Raw genomic sequence first — 24,857 nt, forward strand, 5'->3', positions numbered from 1 at the left:
TTCCTTTTTTGTTCTTAATCTGGTTTATTGCCTAGATTTGGTTTTAATGTGTGTTTTTTCCCTTCACACCTTGGATGTCCTTGCCAAGAGCGAAGAAGAGGCGTTTTTGAATATATTTTTAAAAATAAACTATAGTAAATATATATAAATATAAGTTTCCTTCCCTCTGAGTGCAGAGGCGTATGTGATCCAAATCTTTGTAGTCTCTCTCTCTCTCATATCTATTTATCTAATCAGCTTTGGGGGATATGATTATTTCATGGTTTATATTGCTGCTGGTTTTCCCCTCTTGTATAAAATAAGGTTTCGTATGAGTGTTTTGGCCTGTGAAATGTTTTCCGACCCCTTTTTCTATTTTGAAGAGTTCTTGTTTTGTTATAACGAGAGGTTTTAATTTTTAAGATGCAGTTATGCATGCAAGCTGCGTTTCGGAGGTCTTTGCCCTGAAATATATATAGATCCCCAACTACTTGTGTTATGTACTGAAGTTCTCACCCTGGGCCAGCAGGGGCATACTGTAGATAGTTTTCACTCAGGTCCACATATGCAAATAAGGGATTGAAAGTGACGTTCAGTGATTGGATAGTTACAGAAAATGGTTACTGTTGCGTTCTAGTGGAGCTCTCTATAAGCAGGCTGGCTGAACCCTTCAGTTCTGTTCTGGCCTGTGAATAAACCCACTACTTAACAACTTCCACGCCCCCTTTCAGGGCAATGACCCCCTAAACACAGTCACATATACAGTCACTTTAAAGTGGCTAGTTGCCCAGGTATTTAAAGGAAACCTCCTTTCCATTGGGATTGGAAGGACGGAAGGCAGGGAGCCCACCAGCAGGGGGAGCCAGAGCCTCTGGCAGGCAGAGCCAACTGATTCTAGCTGAGTGCCCATCTTCCTCCACCTCCCTGCTGAGTTCTACAGTGGGTAAGATACTGAGACTGTAAGGAGGAGCAAGCTGACAGGCAGGGGCATCCCTAGACAGCTTGTGAGTAAGAAAGCAGGCCAGTGGAGGCTGCCTGAGGGCAAGCTGCGCTTGGTGGGGCAGTGCCCCTGCCCACCTGCCCAAACAGCCGGCCTCTACTGCTCCATTCATGCCAACGGAGGCTTCCCTTTCAATGCAAAGAGCGCCGTTGGATATTCCAGGACAAAATGGTCCTTCCTGGTCTTGTTTTGCATAGCAGCCAAATCCCAAGGGAGGTGTTTGAGCATCTCCTGACAGGTTAATTTGTATTTCTTTTGCAATGCAAAGCAGTTGTGGGACTTCCAGTTTGATCAGACGAAGAGCCTTAACCCTTACTACTTCTGCTCTTCTCTGCCTCGAGATTGCATACATGGCTTTTTGGGGAAACACAGTAGTAGTGACCTGTAATATGATCTCAAACCCCCCCCCCCCTCATTTCCTCCCAAGAAGGATTTCTTAAAACTGGAATAGGAGACTTGTGGTGCAGGTGTTTCTGGGGTGGGGAAGAAAATAAATCCAATCTGAATGTAAAGGCAAATCAACCGCATTTGTGCTTTCTGAAAGAGTCGTACGCAAACTGAAACACAGCCACACTTCAGAATACATACTGTGAATTGTAGTTTCTCCAGCCCAGGCTACATGCACTATGGGAAGATGTGGTTAAAGTGCGTAGTCTGATTAAAAAGTGTGCTATATTTTTGGAATTCGGTTTGCCAAAAAATATCGGGCAAAATTGCATACAAAAATCAGCCGCAAACTGCTGGTGAATTTTCATGAATACAGTGGTACCTCGGGTTAAGTACTTAATTCATTCCGGAGGTCCGTTCTTAACCTGAAACTGTTCTTAACCTGAAGCACCACTTTAGCTAATGGGGCCTCCTGCTGCCGTCGCATCGCCAGAGCACGATTTCTGTTCTCATCCTGAAGCAAAGTTCTTAACCTGAGGTACTATTTCTGGGTTAGTGGAGTCTGTAACCTGAAGCGTATGTAACCCGAGATACCACTGTATTAACAACAACAACAACAAACAAACAAACAAACAAACAAACAAACAAATAAATAACCTCATGTGGAAAACTGAACTTAAAATGGGGGTGGAAATGAGAAAGGGAGGAAAATTGAAATTGGCATATTTGCCCATCCCTTGTGAAGGGTAGAGTTTACAAGTATGTAAGGGTTAAAAATAAATTAATGGAGTGTCTGTCTGTTTCTTCTCTCCATAGTCACTTCAGATCAAATTGAGAATCTGCATCGGCGATTCAAGCAGCTAAGTGGGGATCAGCCAACTATTCGGTACAGTATTACCTATTCTTCGCCCTATATCATAATGGATTAATTCAGTGCTTTTCTTCTAAAAAGATGTTTACGGGTACTCTCATTTTGACTCAAGAAAATCACCATTTTGTAGTTCAAATCGGGGGAAATAAATACATTAAATGGACAAAAGTACAAAGACTCACAAAATGTTTAAGGGTATGCATACCCCCGCGTACCCGCAGAAAAAAAGCATTGGATTTATACTCTAAGTGTGGGTACTTAATGAAGCCCAATGCTAGGAGGGTTCACATGTCACATGAAGTAGGGCTGCCAGATGTTGGGAATTTCTTGGACATAGGTGGGTAAACAGTGTCTGGGTGGAAATCCCTTGAATGTCCTGGAAAATTCAATTTTTACGAATTTCCTTTAAAATAGCTCAAAACCTCTCTCTCTAAGATTTTTTTTTGTGGGGGAAAGCTCGACAACTTTTGTGTCTGGATTTTCACTTTTTGAAATACGGCAACCCTACATTAAGCAACTGTACCATCTGTGTACCTGTGTACAGAAGTAGTTGAGCTGTACGCACGTAAATTCTTCCTATGGAACTTTCAACAAAGTATACAATCCTGTAGCAGAGACATCACCTTGCCAACAAAGGTCCATATAGTGAAAGCTATGGTTTTCCCAGTAGTGATGTATGGAAGTGAGAGCTGGACCATAAAGAAGGCTGATCGCCGAAGAATTGATGCTTTTGAATTATGGTGCTGGAGGAAACTCTTGAAAGTCCCATGGACTGCAAGAAGATCAAACCTATCCATTCTGAAGGAAATCAGCCCTGAGTGCTCACTGGAAGGACAGATTGTGAAGCTGAGGCTCCAGTACTTTGGCCACCTCATGAGAAGAGAAGACTCCCTGGAAAAGACCAGGATGTTGGGAAAGATGGAGGGCACAAGGAGAAGGGGACGACAGAGGACGAGGTGGTTGGACAGTGATCTCAAAGCTACGAACATGAGTTTGACCAAACTGCGGGAGGCAGTGGAAGACAGGAGTGCCTGTCGTGCTCTGGTCCATGAAGTCACAAAGAGTTGGACAGGACTAAACAACAACAACAAATACAATCCTGCGTACCTGCATACATGATACTTGAGCTGTACAAAGAAGCATTCACTATTTCATGCAAAAACTTGTACATGCATGTGTACGGACAGCTTGTACCTGTGTTCAGGGTAATAATGCGTGAACAAGCCTAGTCCCATCCATGCATGAGACAGAGGCATCCGAAGTCTTGAGGGTGAGGGAAGAAAACCAGAGCGTTGAAGTAGTACAAAAAGGTTTAAGGAGGGGATAAAACCTCATGAGTGAACTTGTACACTGCTTGGAGAATTGTTTTGATCAAGCAGTTTACAAATTGTGGTTTTTTTTTGGGGGGGGGGGGGATAATCCACCACCCTTTTCTATCATTCCAGTGAGGACTGGGGGTGCTCAGTAGGCATGCAATGCTGTCTAGGTGTGTTTTTGGTGGGGGGGGGTGGAATGAAAAACTGAGCGAGGGGCAACGGGATGGAATATCCCAAAAGATGGTATGGCTGGTGAGCTGAAACCCTGGAGCAGTGGTTCCCTAACTCCCCCACTCCCCAATACAAACCACTTGAAAATTGCTGACAGTCAAAACAGTGCCCTAAAATACATACCTGGATTTGTTTCAATTAATGTCTGCAGGAGACTTTGTGGATATTTAAGTTATATTTAGAAAAATCTTAATAATTATTCATAAAGGAAACAGTTTATAATAAGTAAATAAGGAAGCCAGATACAAGATAAAGGAAGTCTTTTATTTCGTTGTTTGTATTGTTGTATGTTATGCTCACTGTATGTTATGTTCACGTTTAATGAGGGTAGATTATGTATTGGGGGGTTTATGTTATGTTGTAAATAAAATTCTAATAAAAATTATTTTAAAAAAAGAAAAGAAAGAAAATTGCTGAGGGTCTTGGTAGACCACTCCATGATTAAATTTTCCCCCTTTTGGTGCAATTGTAATGCACTGCGTTACTTATTTCAATTTATCGCATTGCGATTTGAATTCTGTGCCGTTTGGATTGCAATACAACACAATGCAATAGATAATAAAAGAAGCAATAAAAACACTATTAAAAACCAATATGAATGATGAATGCAATGGATGTGCCATCTCCTTGTCTTCAGCCCCAAATCCAAAGGCTCACTACAGAACAGCTGAATGAAGTTTTTGGACCACTGGTGGTCTGCGGACCACATTTTGGGAAAGACCTCGCTGGAGCACTCCATGCTGCAACATGTTGATACTTTTAACAGGGAATGTGCTGCATTCTTAGGAAGATACTGTCCACTCTGGCTGACAGCAGCTCTCTAAGATTTGGGGCAGGTATCTTTCCCAGGCCTGGAGATGCTGGGGATTAGAATAATAGAATCATGACATTTTAGAGGTGGAAGGGACCACAACAGTCATCTAGTCCCCCCCCCCCCCCGCAATGCAGGAATCTTTTGCCCAATGTAGGGCTCGAACCCATGGCCCTGAGTTGAAGAGTCTCATGTCCTACCGGTTGAGCCATGTGATTGAACTGAACAGCCTTTGGCATCCTCTGCCTCTGTGTAATGGCCCATTCCCAATGCACCAGAAACAGGAGATTTGTGACCCTCTAAATCAGTGGTTTTCAAAGGTCACAGACTCCCCTTTGAAGATCTGATAGAAGTTACGGACCCCCCTCCCAGAAAAATCCACACCTACACATGAAATGTTGCATACAATTAATTTTACTGCATTGTGTGGGTTGCCCCTAGTTGATGGACCCCCCTGATGGATCCCATCCATGGAGCACAGGTTAAGCATCCCTGTTCTGTATGATTTTGGACTCCAACTCCCATCATGTTTGACCGCTGGCTGTGCTGGTTGGGGCTGATGAAGAACCATTCTCTTTCTCCGGGAAAGTTGCAATGTGGAGACAGGTCCTTGTCAAGGTCTGTCCTGGGCCGATCGTCCCGTCAGATAACGGCTTGCTGATCAATTGGCTGCTTTCTACCCTGTTCTCCCCTGTAATGATATTTTGCTCCTCCAGGCCAAACCCCAGATGGCTCTCTCAAAAGCACAGGCCTTTCTCCATACAAGGCTTGCGGCTTTTGTGGGGAAGCAGGCGAGGTCAGAAGACACCTCCTCTTTCCTGCTCCTGCCGCTAAGCCATGCCTGGTGCCTTATCACTGCCTGGGTGGGGAATCACAGAGAGAGGACTCTACAAGGCCCATCATCTCTGAACCATTGGGGCTGATGGGAGTTCAGAGTCCCAGCATCCTTGGTCCAGATCAGTGAGAGGGGGAACCTCCAGCCCTCCAAAGGATGCTGAACTACAACTCCCACTGGCCCCACATTACCCCACTCTTACTTACCATCCCAAGCCGCCCATCTGCGGCCACATTGTTCTTTCTTTTATCAGATCAAAATGATCAGACAACAGCAAAGGTTGCTAGGTTTATTGAGGGTGCAATGAGATTAAGGGCCACTATTTGAATGATAATCTTGGTCATTTGATTGCCGTTTTTACCTATTGTTGTCTTTTTATTTGTATATATTGCTTGTATTATGTTGCCATGGCCATTGGCTAAGGCAAATAAAGTTTATCTTATCTTATCCCACCGGCCCCAGCAAGCACAGCCATTGCCCAGTGAAGATGGGAGTTGTGGTTCAGTAAATGTTGTGTCCTGATGTTTATGAAGGGGAGGAGAGTGTTTTGAAATGTTGGCTCCCAACTCCTACCCATAGTTTGATGTCAAGTGAGAGGGATTGTTTCCTGCGCTGGTTTCTCCTGCTGCTGCTCAGCCGGCTGGCCTCCACCTGAGCTGCACGGCAGGTTGACCTTTCTGTAGGAAAATATACAAACGGTTTCAGGCAGAGTCGCAGAGGAGACAGAGGAGGCTCGCTCTGTAAGGGAGCAGATGTCCTGCCAAGAGGCAGGAGAGAAGCCACTTCGCCCCTTCCCTAGAAAACCAGCAGAGAGATCCTGAGGTCGCTGGGAAAAGGAATCTATCATCCCATTTGCAAAAGAGACTTGCAGGCATCAGGGCTGTGCCGCAGTGGCTGAGAGGCCAGGCCTGGAATAGCACAGAAATCTAGTGGCTTGTTGTTGCTAAGAAGAGGGAAGGAATCATATTTGTCCATTTATGTATCACATTATTACATCCCGTCTTTTATTATTATCCATCTTATTTAGTATTTCAGTATTTAAAACGTAACTTGTTTATTCTAATAGTTCTGATTTTTCAATATGGTTTTGCAAGTATCCTTTAAACACCTTCCAGTCCCTGTCTATCTTCCCTTTTGAGATCCTTCCAATTTCTCCCATTGTTTTGGATATATTGTAATACTCCAGTAATTTGGTAAGCCACTCTATTTTTGTCGGTATAATACCACTTTTCCAATTAGTCGGTATAATTTGTTGCCATAATACCACTTTTCCAATAGCCTTGTGGCTACTGTTGCGTATAAATATAACGTATTGTCTTCTTCCTTTAGACTTCCTGGTACTATTCCCAATAGAAACCCGTCTGGTGTTTTCCTAAATGAATATCTGAACATTTTTTTCATTTCATTATATATTATTTCCCAAAATTGTTTGATGTTTAAACAATTCCACCATATATGCATCATAGTACCTTTTCCAGTGTTGCATCGACAGCAGACATCGCTACAATTTTTATTCATTTTTGCTATTCTTTCAGGTGTTAAATACCATCTATGTTGTATTTTGAGGTAATTTTCTTTCAATATATAACACATAGTGAATTACATATCTTCTTTCCACAATTTTTCCCATTGTTCAAACATAATATTTTCCCCAATATCTTGCGCCCATTTAATCATGGATGCTTTAAAGCACACACACACACCCATTTCCATCCTCACAACAACCCTGTGAGGTAGGTTATTAGGCAGAGAAGCGGTGATTGGCCAAAGGTCACCCAGTGAGCTTCATGGCTGAATGGGAATTCGAACTTTGGCCTCCCACGTTTTAGTTTGGCACTGTAATTACACCACATTGGCTATTAGTTAGTTATTCAACTTACAGTGGTGCCTCGCAAGACGAAATTAATCCGTTCTGTGAGGCTCTTCGTATAGCGTTTTTTTCGTCTTGCGAAGCAAGCCCATTGACAGCTTAGCGGATTAGCGCTATTAGCGGTTTAGCGGCTTTTAGCGATCAGCTGTGGCAGCTTAGGAAAAGGGGGGGGGGAAGGGGAAAAAACCCGCAGGAACTCGCAAGACATTTTCGTCTTGCGAAGCAAGCCCATAGGGAAATTCGTTTTGCGAAGCGCCTCCAAAACGGAAAACCCTTTCGTCTAGCGGGTTTTCCGTCTTGCGAGGCGTTCGTCTTGCGGGGCACCACTGTATATGCCTCTGCTCTTCCCCAAGAAGCCGAGGGTAGCGAACTGGCCTGCCATTTAAAACAAAGCAAAGCATTCTATAAAACAGTTCAAAACATTCCCAAAGCCATGAACCTAAAATCTTCAAAATGCAAAAACAAAAAATCAAATCAAACCAAACCAAACCTCAGCTCTGCCACTGAGCCATGACCCTGTGCTGAAGAGATCGTTCATTTGTCTTCACAAGCCTGTGTCTCTCACTCACTATTTCCCTCTTTCTCTTTGTCCTTTTCTACTTCCGCAGCAAGGAGAACTTTGATCGCGTCCCTGATCTGGAGTTCAATCCAATTAGATCCAAAATTGTCCAGGCCTTTTTTGACAAGAGGTAATGTTGTGGGTGCTTGGCCTCCCGGGGGGGGGGGGGTTTGTTCTCTATAGCAACAAGAACTGTGCAGCTCTCCTTAACCTCAAATCCCTCTCCGCACACAAGCCATTAAAAAAAACAGTAAAGCGCATAAACAAGCACCTAAAAACCAGCCATTGATTTAGGCAGCTTCGGCGTCCTGTTTTTCAATGCCTGCTAAAGGCTGCTTTCGTTAGACAAAATTACAGACGTGTAATTTCATTAGGTAGACTTGTCGATAGAACCAACCATTTCAAGAACATTCAGATAATTTTATTATGCCTACTGTTTTTTAAGGTCTGGTTTTATTGCTAGTCTTCTTTTATTCTAGTGAATATTTTATTGCATTTTATGTAAATGGATTAAAGCTTTTTATTATTAATATTCAATGGTCTATAAATCTTGCCAAATAAACAAAATCAAAGATTTCATTTGGTGGCCCCTGTTTGATGGCATCCCAAACATAGCCCCCCTTTCCCTGGGTGCCTTCCGCCTTCCTCTTGCATCAGAAGGATGAGACTATCAGTGGCTTACTAGCCATGATGGCTGTTCTCTGCCTCCATGGACAGAAACAGGATGCATTTTGCACAGTGAAAAGTTAAACTGTGGAACTCACTGCCACAGGAGCCAGTGATGACCACCAAGCTGGATGGCTTCAAAAATGGGTTTGTGCAAATTCATGCAAAATAAATATGACTTATCGATGGATACCAGCCATGATGGCAAAGCTCTCCTTTGAATACCAGTTGCTAGAAACTAATCCAGAATGCCGCAGCTAGACTGGTGACTGGGAGTGGCCACCGAGACCATATAACACCAGTCCTGAAAGACCTACATTGGCTCCCAGTACGTTTCTGAGCACAATTCAAAGTGTTGGTGTTGACCTTTAAAGCCCTAAGCAACCATGGCCCAGTATACCTGAAGGAGTGTCTCCACCACCATTGTTCAGCCTGGACACTGAGGTCCAATGCCAAGGGCCTTCTGGCGGTTCCCTCACTGAGAAGTGAGGTTACAGGGAACCAGGCAGAGGAGGACCTTCTCGGTGGTGGCACCCGCCCTGTGGAACCCCCTCCCACCAGATGTCAAGGAAATAAACAACTATTTGACTTTTAGAAGACACCAGAAGGCAGCCCTGTTTAGGGAAATTTTTAATGTTTGATGTTTTATCGAGTTTTTAATATTCTGTTGGAAGCCACCCAGAGTGGCTGGGGAAACCCAGGCAGATGGGCAGGGTATAAATAATAAATTATGATTATTATGAAACCACAGGACGGGAGTGTTCTCTCTCTTGTGCTCAGGTCCTGCTTGCTGGTTTCCCAAAAGCCAGTGTGAGAAAAGGATGCTGGGCCTGATTGAGAAGTCTTTTCTTACGCCCAGTGCTGTTGCTGCCATTTATTTATTTTTGCAACATCCACATGGTTTCATCCTCAAAATGCCAATGCATGCTTTTTAAATGCTGTTGACCTAGATTTCACCTTGCCACAGAAAATCCAGTTAGTCAGACCAACTCATCACGCCTCTGCAGTTACTGTTGGTGTAGACCAGTGTTTCCCAACCTTGGGTCTCCAGCTGTTTTTGGACTACAACTCCCATCATACTTAGCGAGCAAGACCAGTGGTTAGGGATGATGGGAAGTGTAGTCCAAAAACAGCTAGAGACCAAAGGTTGGAAAACACTGGTGTAGACAATCCTTAGCACTTTGGGGACTTGGGCTGTGTGTGTGACGCATTCCATTCTTCTATGGAATTGTTTGCAAATGGCAATTGTCACATTTAAATTCTGTAAGTAAACAATTTATCCTCTGCTTATTTTATCACAGTTTATATACTGCTTGATTGTAAGCAGAAGGGAAAACCTCAAAGCAGTTTACCGAAAGAAGAGAACAATGACGTTATCAGTAAAGACGTGAAGCTTTCAAATTAAAATCAGTGATCAGATAAAAGCAGAATAAAACACATGTCGGCATTCTGCATATTTGGATAAAGGTAAAGGGACCCCTGACCATTAGGTCCAGTCGTGACCGACTCTGGGGTAGCTCGCTTTATTGGCCGAGGGAGCTGGCATACAGCTTCCGGGTCATGTGGCCAGCTTGACTAAGCCGCTTCTGGCAAACCAGAGCAGTGCACGGAAACGCCGTTTACCTTCCCGCCGGAGCGGTATCTATTTATCTACTTGCATTTTGACATGCTTTCGAATTGCTTGCTGGAGAGGTACCTGCCTCGAGTCAATAGGCAGGGAGTTCCAAAGTTTGAGTGCTGCCACAATGAAAGATTTGAGTTTTTACAAATGTGTTGATTTTATTCAAATGTCTGGGACACCCTCACACAGCAGCAAACCCATTTCTAAATAAGGCTGTGCCTTTGCAAACACACTTCCCTCACCCCATCTCACCCCTCAAAAGCACAGGGGCCGATGGGTGTGTAGAACAAGGGTTGCCAACACGGTGCCCTCCAGTTTCTGCTGGGGCCTGACTCCCATCACCCCCGGCTATTGCCCATGCTGACTAGGGCTGCATTGGGAGCCCAGCCAGAGGATGGAGGGCTCTACATTAGGTGTGCCTCATGTCGAAAGTGTTCTGAGTGCTTTCGTGCCGATAGGAACCTGCGAGAATCATCGGATGGGTTCGCGGAGGAGATCAACTTCGAAGACTTCTTGACGATCATGTCCAATTTCAGGCCCATCGAGATGGACATGGACGACGAACAGCTCGATCGATTCCGTAAGAAGAAGCTAAAATGTAAGGTGCTCCTCTTTCTCGATCGAATCTGTTGTTTTGTTGGCAGACGGGAGGAATGGTCTGCATGAAGCCACTGTGTTCATGTTTAGCTGTAAAGAGTGTGGTGCCTGGAGTTTTCCCCCTTCTTCCATGTCCACTGTGTGCCCTCCCATCTCCAACTTCAAAGTCATCTAGCGGAGAAACTTTTTCCTATCAAGGGCCACATTTCGTTCTGGACAAATGAAGGTGCTTTGGATAAAGAGCTGATCCTGTACTTATTGAGAGCTGCCAGGATGGTTATTGTAGAAATAGCTTTTAAAAGGAACTCTTTAGAGGGATTAAATAAGGATTTATAGTACAGTCAGAATCTGGTCCATAGCTATTACGGAAAAATTAAGTCGAAGGTTAAGGTATACCAGAGGATGCCCCTCCCCTCCTATCAATTTCAACCAGGGGGTAAAAATTCATTTCATGACGGTGATAATGTTCAAAGGCCTCCTGTGAATTATGCTCTTTGGCATTCTTGGTGACTTTTCATCATCAAGAGAGAACATCATAAGCCCTTGAGGACAATATCCCAAGATTTATAAGTAAAGCAAATCCTATATTTTAAGAAAGAATATGTTACTATGCTCCAGTATCAGTAATTGCCCCCCCATGGGCTATGAGTGAGATGACCCACATTTTTGGTCCGTGTGTGTTTAATTTTCATTTGCATTCAAGCTGTGGTTATTTTTGTAAGTCATTAAATTATATGTTCTTGATTTTGCACACATGCACACAAACAACCTTCCCCTGCCTACTGGCACAAGAACTCTGTTGGTATTTGATACAGTCCCTGATTTGATCTGTTAGGCTCAGTTACTATTGTGCGGGGTAAATATGGGCTTTGAATGAATTTATTTCACGCATAAAGGTAAAGGTAAAGGTACCCCTGCCCGTTTGGGCCAGTCTTGCCAGACTCTAGGGTTGTGCGCTCATCTCACTCTGTAGGCCGGGAGCCAGCGCTGTCCGCAGACACTTCCGGGTCACGTGGCCAGCGTGACAAGGTGCATCTGGCGAGCCAGTGCAGCACACGGAACGCCGTTTACCTTCCCGCTGGTAAGGTAAAGGTAAAGGTACCCCTGCCCGTACGGGCCAGTCTTGACAGACTCTGGGGTTGTGCGCCCATCTCACTTAAGAGGCCAGGGGCCAGCGCTGTCCAGAGACACTTCCGGGTCACGTGGCCAGCGTGACATCGCTGCTCTGGCCAGAGCCAGAGCCAGAGCCGCACACGGAAACGCCGTTTACCTTCCCGCTGGTAAGCGGTCCCTATTTATCTACTTGCACCCAGAGGTGCTTTCGAACTGCTAGGTTGGCAGGCGCTGGGACCGAGCAGCGGGAGCGCACCCCGCCGCAGGGATTCGAACCGCCGACCATGCGATCGGCAAGTCCTAGGCGCTGAGGTTTTACCCACAGCGCCACCCGCGTCCCTATTTCACACATAGTACTGTGCTTTTAAGCTGTTTACTCCCGACCCTAATTTATTTTGCCTTCTCTCCCCTAGTTCTTTTCCACATGTACGATGCAGACAGTGACGGCAAGATCACTCTGCAGGAATACAGGAATGTAATGTATTATTATTATTATTTGGGCATCCCACTCACTTAACTGCACTTTCAATGACCTGGCACCGCTCCTCCTCCTCCAACCAGTTTGCAACTTGCTTCTGCCCTCCAGATTGTGCAAGAGATGCTTTCGGGGAACCCCCACCTGGATAAGGAATCGGCGAGGTCCATCGCAGACGGAGCCATGATGGAGGCTGCCAGCATCTGCGTGGGGCAAATGGTAGGCTGAGCGCAACGCTGCAGATGACCAGCACACAGTCATTCCAAGGAGAGGAAGGGATGTAGATCAGTGGTAGAGCACCTGCTTGCCCGCAGGAGGTCCCAGGTTCAATCCCCATCTCCAGATAGTGCTTGGAAAGATGGGGGGATGGAGAGGTACATAGCAGGTTTGAACTCCCCAGACACCCGCTGATGCTATTCCGCTGTGTGTCTCTCTGCCCCCACACCTGACATCGGGTGTGTGGCATGTGGGTGTGTTTCAGGGAAAAAATGGACTGGTGGGCCAAGTTTGGCCCAGGTTCCCCACCCATTTTAATGTTGAATTGTGTTTTTCCTCGATTGTGCATTAAGGTTGTGCTGTAAGCCCTTTTAGGAAAACGTCGCCCTTAAGAATGGCATGTAGGTTTTTGCTTTGAGTTAAGAAGTAAGAGCCCTCCGTTTTTTCTCAGAACGCCTCCTCTGCCCTCAATAGACTTTCACCGCTCGACGTAATGTTTCTATTCTTGTTGCAGGAGCCGGATCAAGTATACGAGGGAATCACATTTGAAGACTTCCTTAAGGTTAGAAAGGATGCTCACCCTATTGCTTGGTGGAAGTGATGGAGAACCAACCTGTGGGAGGGGCGGGGGCAGGGGGGGAGGGACACAGTGCTAGGCTTTCTGTTACCTCTAAAATTGGATCCTGTTTTACAGGGTTAAATTGCCTTAACCCTGATTAATATGTTTTTATATTGCTGTTTCATTGGTTTTAGGCTGCATTTTAATGATTTTTTTTCCTGTTTAAAAATTGCACATTGAGAGATTTTATAAACATTAAGGTGTCATATAAATGCTTCTAAATAAGAAAAGTGGGAGAAGTATCCTGACAGCAAGAACTGTTTGAGGAAGGACCTGTTACTTGGGGGCAGAGTGGGGGAGCCTTTGGTCCGTTTGGGATGCTTCAGATTTCTTGCATCAGACAAGGGCAGGGACAGGTTTGACTGGCTTGCTTACAAGACTATTCCCCTCCAGCTCTATGACTTGAGTGCACTCATAAGAGTAGCAGATACCAAATCTGCAGCTTATCAGCAACAGACCTTAGTTTGTGGCCTGTAGCATTAAAAGGGCCCTTAACCTGTACTCATGGCTCAAGCTTGCTTTCGTTGCCTCTCCACCGGCAGATCTGGGAAGGCATAGACATCGAGACCAAGATGCACGTTCGCTTCCTGACCATGGAGCCGATTGCGATGTGCTACTGACCACGGAGAAGCTGGGACTGAGGTGTTGGTGCCTTCTGGAGCGACCTGGGACGGAAACCGTCAGGCGGTCGATACGGGTATTAAGGGGGAACTGCATCTCCCATGGCTGGGGCAGTTTTTTTTGCAGGGGGACGTTGCAGGTTTTAGGCGTTGATGTGCCTGGCTTTGGCTTTACAGCTATTTTCTCTCTCTTGTCTACACTAAAAAGCCTCATAGCCTCAAATCATCAATAAAGCAGGTTTTGTTTTTAATTCTTGGCAGAAGCTTGCTTACTTGTGGATCCTGTGATCAGATACAGTCATGGGACTCAACTTTTAAAAAAACTGGGTGCTCTTCTTGACCAAGGGTGAGGAATCAGATCCAGATTATCTTGCATCTATCTACTATATATATATATTGGAAAGTGATTTCTGTCTGTTGTCTTAAAATATTGTTACTGAACTTGGCGTGAGGGTTCCCAGGGCAGGGGCAGTGCTCTCCGTTGACCTTTGCAAGCTAGCCACTATTTTGAACCAAGATGGTGGACTGAAACATGACTTTGGCATGACTTCACCTGTTCTTTGGCATAGGCTTGACCGCCACTCAGGATATCACCACCATGAGGGTTCCTAAGATTTGGCATGGGGTTCTTCGTTGACATTTGATTGCCAGGTGCCATTTTGAATCAAGATGGCAAACGAAAAACGTGACTTTGGATTCATTGCTCCGAAAATTGAGGGAAGTCATGTGCCAAACTCACAAATTACACCATCCATTGGGGGGGGGGTTTCTACAAAATCCTGGGCAGTCCAAGCACTCTTTGCTAATTGTGAAATAAAACTGGAGAAACAGGCCCCAAGGAACATGGGATGCCCTGTGTAGCATTAAACATGCCACTTCGTTATTCCCAGTTGGTATGGTTATATTTATATCCACTAAATCACATACCAAAGAATTCACAACATTAAAACAATAGAATGCATACGGTAAAAGCACAGGAAACAATTTAAAAGCAAAAAAAGTTTAAAAACAAGCACCAATAAACCATTGTAGGAGATGTGGTTGAGTCTACCCTGGTATTTAATTTTAAGGTACAAGGTACCCTGGTATTTAATTTTAACAAATCTTATTTCTTATCATCATCATCATCATCATCATCATCAATAGAAAGGGTTGTTTGTTTGTGTAAATATGTCCAGAAGTATGTTATAACTTCCCAAGTGTGCTTCAAGGGCTATCTGACATCCTGGGAGGAAATGGTAAGTGATTTACACATGCTTTCAAGAGGCCCTGTAGTTCACTTGCTATCTCACTGGTCGTGGTCCCAGCCATCACATTCCCCAGGCCCATAAAGTAACCTAAAAGATCAGGCCTGGGCCCAAGGTTAGGAAGTCCAGTCTCTCTACCTGCTTGGCTCCCTGTTTTAACTACTCCCTTCTGCTCCTCCTCTTCTTCTTCCTCCTCTGGTCCTGAGTCACTTTGGGCCAGCACTTCTCCATTCCTACTGTGCCAGGCCTGGGTTTTACAAAGCTCTGCACCCTGCCCACTGCATCCGCTCCATCCCTCGTCGTCCTCTGCCTCGCTGCATCCAGGTGGGTTTTAGGGGGCGTCACCCAGGATCATCTTCGCATTCTCCTCCGTGAGTTTCTGCAGCAGCCGCTGCCGTGACCCAGACACCTTCCTGTGGACGTGGGCACCGTCCTTCCTGCTCGGCATGTTGGTCGGCCTTTGATCAGCACCTCTTACTTCCCGCCGCAGCTAGATGTTGTCGTAGGGGACCGCCAGGCCAATATTGTAGTTGTAGCCTGTTGTTTCGTTGTAAGAGGAGCGGCAGATAGGAAGGATGCTCTCTGCAGCCAGCTGGTCCACCGAGAACTCATATGCATAGATGATTCCTCGATGTCTGATTTGGGGAGAGAATAATAATAATAATAATAATAAATTTTTATTTATACCCCGCCCTCCCCAACCAAGACGGGCGGCATTAGCATGATTAGCATGCATATTATTGTTGTTGTTATTATTATTATTATGACTTCTTAGTCACCTGTTACCTAGAAACTCCAAGCAACTTAGATTGACAAAACATAAACATAACCGCATGATACCATTGTGGGAAAAAGGAGCACAACATTCATTTCATTTGTATACTGGCCTTCATCCAAAGATCACAGGGAAGTCCACAGCGTAAAAATACAAAATAAAAACACAAAATATGCAATAAAACAAAAGCAGAACAAACCAATAACCCCCCCCACAGACACATTTAAAAGGTCACAGAAGGTTAAATCAGCCTAATGCTCGATTGAAGAGAAGTGTTCTCGCCTGGTGCCTAAACATTTTTGGGTGGGAGGGGGCAAGCCTCCATATTACCACATTAACATATTACCGTATTAACATATATTACCACATTAACATATTACCATATTACCACATTACCACATATTACCACATTAACATATTACCGTATTTTTTGCTCTATAAGACTCACTTTTTCCCTCCTAAAAAGTAAGGGGAAATGTGTGTGTGTCTTATGGAGCGAATGCAGGCTGCACAGCTATCCCAGAAGCCAGAACAGCAAGAGGGATCGCTGCTTTCGCTGCGCAGCGATCCCTCTTGCTGTTCTGGCTTCTGAGATTCAGATTTTTTCCCCCTTGTTTTCCTCCTCCAAAAACTAGGTGCGTCTTATGGTCTGGTGCGTCTTATAGAGTGAAAAATATGGTAATACAGAAACAAACACATCCTCATATTTTATTATTATTATTATTATTATTATTATTATTATTATTATTATTATTATTATTTACTGAATATATTGATGGTCTTTTTACCAAGGTAACTGTGAGCAACTTACGACAAAAATCTAAAAGACAGTCCCAAAACATCCCACCACTCAAGGAGGCCACAGATGATTAAGAGCCAAAGGCCTGGCCAAAAAAAGAAATATTTTGGCCTGGAGCCTAAAGGGGATGGTGACGCCTGGCCACAGAAAGCTTTTGCAGCACAAGTGCTGTGGGAGAGATTTGGCTCAGTCCCTCAAAGGCCATGGGAAAGAAAGGCAAGTTTTCCCAAAGACTGAAAGGTGCCCAGCAGGCCTCACTGGAGAGACCATCCCATAGATGGGGAGCCACAGCTGAAAGGCCCTTCATAGGCAATTCCACATGAACTGGACTGTCCACAGGGTGGTCAATCCAGACATGGCTGCAGTCATTATTCCCGTCAACTCTATTAACCCTCCCACCTCAGTTTTGAGCATTCAGGGGCGTGGCCCACTCGCATTTCCTGCTTCTCAGACTCTTAGCCCTCTTTCTGCTTAGTCAAACTGCTGCCCCTGTGGTTGGTTCTTACCTTCGATGAGCAGTCAGGTCATCATCCATGATGCTGGCGCCTCGGGGAACCTTCTCGTCAGGGATATTGGCGGTGATGAGGCTGTGGCTGTTGAACCAGATGTGGCGGACAGGGTGCCTGGAGGGAAAAAGGAATGTTGTTGGTGTTTCTGTTTAATTTTTTTTTTTTAAATCTTAATGGGAGTCACGATTAACATTTCTAAATATGACGTGCAAGTTCTTTTAATCGTTTCTCTCCCCACCCCCACTGTTAAAAATGTATTGTCATTAAAATGCAGAGTTGATTGGAACAAAACTCTACACCCACACACACATGAAAATGCCAAGTGAAAAAAATGCATTTCCATGCACAAATGACAACATGAATGTTGCATTAGCAAGGGGTGCAGGGAACTGCCCAATATTCATAGCAAAATCAACATTTGTTATCTGCGCATCTAAACTCAATTCTCTCGTTTGCGGGCGGATTTCCTATGGATACAAAATCAACACACAATGATCCATATGACCGCCCTGAACGATTTGTCTTTTTTTCCACTTTTGAAAAGTAGGCTTGTCTCCAACAAAGCCATATTCAAGAGCAGACCTACTGAAACCAACGGCCTTGCATAAATTGTGCCCGCTAACTTCAATAGGTCTACTCAGAGTAACAAACCTGGTGCCCTCCAGAGGTTTTGGTCCAGAACTCAGGCTGATGGGAACTGCAGTCCAAAAATATCTGGCAGGCAACCAGGTGGTGCCGGTTGTTCCGAAAGTCTCCATTTGCTGCTTTTTCTTGTTTTGAGTTAAATGGGTCAGTCCAGTGCAGTGGCACTGGAGGGGAAGGGGAGAGAAGGGGGTGGGTCTCCATTCAAGCCAATAATAATAATAGTATTTTTGCTTTTAGCACCACCCAATGGACAATTGCTGAAGTGCAGCCAGATTCCTGAAGCAGGGCAAGGGGGGAAGTCAGCTTCAGCAAATGCTCTGAGAGCCTCCAAGTGGTGCTGGACTCCGATTCCCATCAGCCCCAGGCAGCATGACCACGGATGATGGGAGATGGAGTCCAACATGGTTCCCCCATACCTGACTTATCAGGGCTGGGGTTAAACCTAGTGCTAGTCCTGCCCAGAGAAGAGCCACTTAAATTAATGGACAGAAGTCAGGCATCCAAAATCCTTTTAACCAGAGATGCCAGAAGCAGGAATTAAAAGGTGCACTCGGGTATTTTATTATATTTGTAAAAAAATATTTAGATCCCACTATTCCTAGATAGAGAAAAGAACCGCCACCCCCAAGCAGTTTGCCATTTATACATAAAGCCATACAACGAAAACCAGTGGCAAAGAATTCTGCGGGACTGGGCTGATAACACTCAAGGCTTGGCTTCTAAATGAACCTCGCTGGCACTAGAAATCACCGAATCTGGGATGTAAGCATTCAAGCAGCCCCTGTAAGACAGGGCAATGCCACTGAGTGGAATTAACCATTTGGGAGTCCCAAAGTATGGAACTAGACAAATACATTTTTTTCAAAATACATAACCACAGAGCAGCTGAGACCATATAACACTGGTCGTGAGAGACCTGCATTGGCTCCCAGTACGTTTCCGAGCACAATTCAAAGTGTTGGTGCTGACCTTTAAAGCCCTAAATGGCCTCGGCCCAGTATACCTGAAAGAGTGTCTCCACCCCCATCGTTCAGCCCAGACGCTGAGGTCCAGCTCTGAAGGCCTTCTGGCGGTTCCCTCCCTGCGAGAAGAGAGGTAACAGGGAACCAAGCAGAGGGCCTTCTCGGTAGTGGCGCCCGCCCTGTGGAACACCCTCTCATCAGATGTCAAGGCAATAAGCAACTATCTGACTTTTAGAAGACATACGAAGGTAGCCTTGTTTAGGAAAGTTTTTAATGCTTAATGCTGTATTGCGTTTTTAATATTCAGTTGGGAGCCGCCCAGAGTGGCTGGGGAGGCCTGGCCAGATGGGCGGGGTATAAGTAATAATTTATGATGATGATGATGATGATGATGAAGATGATTGCAGTAGTCTCCCCTCACCAAAGCTCCACCTGCCCGCCTCCTTACTTAGCAGGTGCTGCTGCTAGTCAGCCTCAGCGTTGCCCCTTAGGCAAGTACCCGCCCCCCTTGCTGTAATGGACCAGCCTCCAGCAGCAGCTGACTTTACCTGGCATGGATTTCCCAGAGCTTGGTGCCCATCCTCTGGTCCCACACACAGACCAGGCCCTCTTCCCCTCCACTGACGATCTTCCAGTCATCCATCTGCACAGAAGAGACTCCCAGCTGGTGGCCATAGAGGGAGCAAACGGAGGCGCTTATGCGGAGGTCAAAAACCCTCACCCTAAGACAAAGACAGAAATGCAGTCAAGTCTCGTGTCACTAGCACAACCCCAGAAGAGATGGATCCAGCAAGATCTACTTGGAACCATGTTAGATTCCATACGTGCCGACAGCCAGCCTCTCTCGCTAGTTGAGCCATCTATGAGAGGCAGTGTGGTGCAGCGGTTAGAGTGCCAGAATTAAGACCTGGGAGAGCAGGGTTCAAATCCCCAAGTCGGCCACAAAGCGACTCACCTTGCAGGGTTATTATTGTGGGGATTAACTGAGGAAGGAGAGAGCCATGTACACAACCCTGAGCTCCTTGGAGGAAAAAAGGTGGGATAGAAATGCCCTAAATGAAATGGATGTTTATACGTAAGAACACGGGACGAGCCCTGCCAGATCAGGCCAGTGGCCCATCTAGTAGCCAACCACATGCCCACGGGAAGCCCACAAAGCAGGGCACAAGTGCAACAGTGCTCTCGGCTTCTGATTCGCAGCAACTGGCATTCAGCAACATGTTGCCTCTGAAAGTGGAAGTAGAACCCAGAATCGCCATTGATAGTGTTAGCTGCTATGGGAGGGGTTCCCAAAGTGCGGTCCACAGACCCCTTCATCCAGGTGGTCCGCAGCACATCTGCAATTAAAAATCATGTAGCACCTAGGACAGCGCATGACAATTGCTACAAGAGGCAGAAGAATCCGTCAACAACCTCAGCAATTTTTAAGTGGGGGGAAATGGTTTGGGTACGGCTGCTCCAATTATTATTATTGTTATATATAAGTTCCCCACCCATCTGACTGCGTTTCCCCAGTCATTCTGGGTGGCTTCCAACATACAGTGGTACCTCGGGTTACAGATGCTTCAGGTTACAGGCACTTCAGGTTACAGACTCCTCTAACCCAGAAATAGTACCTTGGGTTAAGAACTTTGCTTCAGGTTGAGAACAGAAATCGTGCGGCGGTGGTGCGGCGGCAGTGGGAGGCCCCATTAGCTAAAGTGGTGCTTCAGGTTAAGAACGGACCTCCAGAACAAATTAAGTTCTTAACCCGAGGTACCACTGTACAGAAAAACACAATAAAATATTAAAAGGCTTCCCTATACAGGGCTGCCTTCAGATGTCTCTATGAATTTGTCAAAACCCCTTAAAAAAACTTAAGAAGAGTTTTGCTGGATCAAGCCAATGGCCCATCTAGTCCAACATCCTGTTCTCACAGCGGCCAACCAGATGCCACATGGGAGGCCTGCAAGCAGGACCTGAGTGCTCCCCCCACTTTGAATATCAGCTGCTGGCAGTCATATGGCGCACGGCCTCTGGCAATGGAGGCAGAACACAGCCGTTGTGGCTAGTGGCCACGGGTGGCCTTCTCTTCTGTGGGTTTGTCTGATCCTCTTTTAAAGCCATCCAAGTTGGTGGCAATCATCACTGCCTCCTGAGGGAACCCAAATTCCACCATTTAAGTCTGCACTAGGGGAAGAAGTTATTTCTTCTGTCTGTCCTGAATCTTTCAGCTTCATTGGACGGCCCAGAATTGGACGGTGTAATATGTTGAAACCATCTTGCCCTGATGAGCAAGCTGGCCGCTGAATTCTGCACCAGCTGAAGTTTCTCTAACCATCTTTAGAGACGCGGGTGATGCTGTGGTCTAAACAACAGAGCCTAGGACTTGCCGATCAGAAGGTCGGCGGTTCGAATCCCCACGACGGGGTGAGCTCCCGTTGCTCAGTCCCGGCTCCTGCCAACCTAGCAGTTCGAAAGCACGATGTGCAAGTAGATAAATAGATACTGCTCTGGCGGGAAGGTAAAAGGCGTTTCCGTGCGCTGCTCTGGTTTGCCAGAAGCGGCTTAGTCATGCTGGCCACATGACCCAGAAGCTGTACATCAGCTCCCTCGGCCAGTAAAGCGAGATGAGCGCCGAAACCTCAGAGTCGTCCACAACTGGACCTAACAGTCAGGGGTCCCTTTACCTTTACCTATAATGTGTTGCAGTAATCTAACCTAGAGGTCCCCGGAACAGAGATGGAAGAAGTTATTGTGAGCTACTAACACTCATGAACCCCTCTCTCTGTGCTTCCTCTAGGGAAGTGAGGGGCATTATGAATATACACCGTAGCCTAGCAAAAACATCCAAGGAAGGTGTGACGTGGAGTCAGTCAGGGGTGCGGCCTGGGGAGGCAGAGAGGCTGGGAGAGCTGCTTCTCAGCATGAGGTTTCCCACTGCTGGGTTCAAAGAAGCTGTGGGAGAGTTGAGCAAGTGCATGGATGAAGGAAGGGCTTAGCAGTCTGATCATCCAAAACCAATGAAGATGAAATCATTGCAGATTGCCAAAAAGAGGGGTGTGTGTGTGTGTGTGTGTGTGTGTGTGTGTGTGTGTGTAACAACGACAGAGCCCAGAGAGTAGAGCGGGAACCGCCACAGAGGCTGCTGGAAAAGGAATGGAAGCTAATCCTTGGGAAATGATGAACTGCGGAAGCTGGGAGGCCCAAGCGGATGACAGGAGGACACTCCCTGTGCCAGCACTTCCATTGTTCAGGATCCCTGCTCCGATCTGGAGGCTGTTCCAAAAAAACAAATCCAAAGCTTCCCCTCCTTCCCTCCCTCCTCCCCGCATTGCCCTTCTCTAATGAAACCGCCCGGCAGGAGCCTGGGAATAGCTCCGTTCCGACAATTAAAACAAAAAGGAGGACAAAGGCTTCCGACCGGGTGGCATCCATCTGACAGGCTGGAGAAGGGAAATGAGCGTGCTCAGGCAGGCTGGGCCACGCGCAACACCTCCGCTGCCGCTTGTCAGAGCATCCACAGATGGAGTAAACAAAGCCTGTCTCCCGCTCTTCCTCTTGCCTGGGTGGGGGGCTGCGCAGAGCTCGGCGCTGGGCGAAACCGAAGCGCTGCTTCCAAGCCCCCATCCATGACAGCGTGCGGCCTGGCGAGCTGCCCGCCGGCATCGCGTATAATAATCAGGCCGCCTTCCATCTACCGAGCCCTGGCTGAGTCGTCGCGGTTTCATTTGCAAGGACCCGGCTTCCAGGCATCCGTTCCCGGACGCGGCGCGGGGGGAGGCAAAAGACACTTTTCGAGTTGTTGTTGCTTTTGTGCGGCGGGGAAGTCTTACCAACTCCATCTCCCAGGCTTTGGCTACCAATGCCAGAGCATTGTGGTTCCGCAATGATTGAACCTTGAAAAGGATGGAATTAGGGAGCTGGGTTTAGGATTTGGGGACCTGGGAACCTCAGGTGCTGTCTTCTCTCTCCCCCCCCCCAAGCTATGAAGCTCACTGGGTGATCTTTAGGCAGTTACTACCTGTCACTTAACCTACCTCACAGGGTTGCTGCTGCTGTTTTTTAAATTAGTTTTTATTAACGACTGTGTGTTAGAAAACACAGAACTATGCTATATCACCAACCAAGTGCACCACATAATCCCACACATCCTGGAAGGTGAAACGAAACAATGGGTGCACTTGGAGGTAGATAAAACCAGAAAAACCCCCACTATGGCGTACCCGTTCCTCGAAAACAAACTAAGGAAAATTCCTGCAACACTAAACAGGTTCACACGGCCCATTCTTAAAGGAAAACTGGCCCAAACCCCATCCTCACTGATTCCCCTGGCTCACAAGGTGGTTGTAAGGGCAAAAGGGGGAAGAAAGAAACATGCACACTGCTCTGAATTGTGTGCATGAAATAAATATAAATTTAAATGAAATGAAGCAAGTATCTAGTCCTCAGGCCCATGGGGAGAGGCTTGGAAGTACAGTGGCACCTTGGGTTACAGACGCTTCAGGTTACAGACTCCGCTAACCCAGAAATAGTACCTCGGGTTAAGAACTTTGCTTCAGGATGAGAACAGAAATGGTGCGGTGGTGGTGCGGAGGCAGCAGGAGGCCCCGTTAGCTAAAGTGGTGCTTCAGGTTAAGAACAGTTTCAGGTTAAGAACGGACCTCCGGAACAAATTAAGTTCTTAACCCAAGGTACCACTGTATGGACAACGTCCGATAACTCCCAGAAGCTGGAGAGAGGCTAAGTGCTTAAATATGTTTCCATTTTTAATTGTGTTGCTTTATCTCTGATGTGTTTCCTGCCCTGAGTTTCTTTGGGAAGAAGGGTGGGAAATAAATTTAAACCCTCCTCCTCCAGTGCACAGGAGATGGTGCTTTACAGCTACACAAAACCACTTGGCCCTGGGTTTGGAGGAAAGGAGAGCAAAAGGTGACACGAAGGAAGTGTAAAAGAAATTATGTACAGCATGGAGAAAGAAGGTAGAGGAAAGTTTCTGTCCTTACCACACACGCCCCCCCCCCCGACTCTCCTAACACAAGAACTTGTGTTCTTCTTCATGTGCCTCCTCCACGAGAGGTCTGGAAAGTGGCAACACGAGAACCTTTTGTACAGTGGCTGCCCATTTGTGAAATGCTCTCACCAGGGATGTTCACCTGGCGCCTTCATTATACACTTTTAGGTGCCAGGCAAAAATAGACAGACAGACAGACAGACAGACAGAGATAGATAGATGATAGATAGATGATAGATAGAGATAGAGATAGAGATAGAGATAGAGATAGAGATAGAGATAGAGATAGAGATAGAGATAGAGAGAGAGAGAGAGAGAGAGAGAGAGACAGAGATAGTCGTACCTCGGAAGTCGAACGCCTTGTGACATTTTGGCTCCTGAACGCCGCAAACCTGGAAGTGAGTGTTCTGGTTTGCTGACATTCTTTGGAACCCAAATGACAGACGCGAGTTCCGATTGGCTGCAGGAGCTTCCTTAGTTTCCGAATGTTTTGGAAGTCGAATGGTCTTCCAGAACGGATTCCCTTTGACTTCCGAGGTACGCCTGTACTCAGGATCGATTTGAAAAACTTCTTCACCCAGCACAAAGTTGAATGATGGAACTAGCTCCTGCAGAAGGCAGTTAGGCTCTGAAAATCCAGAAAGGGGAAACAACATGCCTTTGAATCTGATCCTGGATCAAAGTGCCACCTGAGGCCTGATGCATGGGGGGGGGGGAAGAAGGTACAGGGAGGGAGACAGGTGTGTGAGAAGGGGAGAAGGAAAGAGCAGGGAGCTATTACCCAGCTGGCCTTTGGCCACCGTGCAACATCCCTTTGGTGTGGTGTGCTGGACCATTTAAATAATTAACACCCTGTCTCTCCCCCCGCCAAAAAAAAGAAAGAAAAAGAAAAGGTGGCGGGGAGGAGGGGGAATCTAAAAATTGGATGTGGAGGGACGTGGGTTTTTGGGTTTTTTTTGAAAAAGCACTCTAATCTTTACACGCTGATGACTCTGAGCGCTTCTATGTCTGCCAACAGACACTGAGCGGTGGGGGGGGGGAGAGGGGGGGGGAGAGACGTAAGACTGGCCAAGATGAGGAGATAAAGGGGTGGGGAGCCGCAAATCAGCTAAATAGAATCTGGAATTCATTCACGTGAAAA

The 24,857-nt window shown here is 46.2% G+C and overlaps 2 protein-coding genes across 4 annotated transcripts in view; one reads left to right on the plus strand and one right to left on the minus strand.

Moving 5' to 3' along the window:
- Nucleotides 1-14,037, plus strand: part of TESC (tescalcin) — a 33,768-nt gene extending 19,731 nt beyond the window's left edge. Inside the window, exons 2-8 of the mRNA XM_079957243.1 lie at nucleotides 2,183-2,252; nucleotides 7,909-7,989; nucleotides 10,605-10,744; nucleotides 12,270-12,331; nucleotides 12,443-12,550; nucleotides 13,062-13,109; nucleotides 13,709-14,037. Coding sequence (XP_079813369.1) covers nucleotides 2,183-2,252; nucleotides 7,909-7,989; nucleotides 10,605-10,744; nucleotides 12,270-12,331; nucleotides 12,443-12,550; nucleotides 13,062-13,109; nucleotides 13,709-13,786 — 587 coding nt within the window. The 3' untranslated portion in view covers nucleotides 13,787-14,037. The remainder of the gene's footprint in view (nucleotides 1-2,182; nucleotides 2,253-7,908; nucleotides 7,990-10,604; nucleotides 10,745-12,269; nucleotides 12,332-12,442; nucleotides 12,551-13,061; nucleotides 13,110-13,708) is intronic.
- The window catches only part of FBXW8 (F-box and WD repeat domain containing 8), a 64,191-nt gene continuing 53,343 nt past the window's right edge, over nucleotides 14,010-24,857 (minus strand). For 2 of the 3 annotated variants that reach the window (XM_079956764.1, XM_079956763.1), the window contains 3 exons: nucleotides 19,272-19,445; nucleotides 17,114-17,230; nucleotides 14,010-15,668 (listed from right to left, as the gene is read on the minus strand). In XM_079956764.1, the coding sequence (XP_079812890.1) occupies nucleotides 15,524-15,668; nucleotides 17,114-17,230; nucleotides 19,272-19,445 (436 nt within the window). In that variant the 3' untranslated portion in view covers nucleotides 14,010-15,523. The remainder of the gene's footprint in view (nucleotides 15,669-17,113; nucleotides 17,231-19,271; nucleotides 19,446-24,857) is intronic. The other variant, XM_079956765.1, reaches the window with a different exon arrangement.

This window comes from Podarcis cretensis, assembly GCF_951804945.1.
Source record: "Podarcis cretensis genome assembly, chromosome: 16".
In the NCBI taxonomy this organism is placed as follows: Eukaryota; Metazoa; Chordata; class Lepidosauria; order Squamata; family Lacertidae; genus Podarcis; species Podarcis cretensis.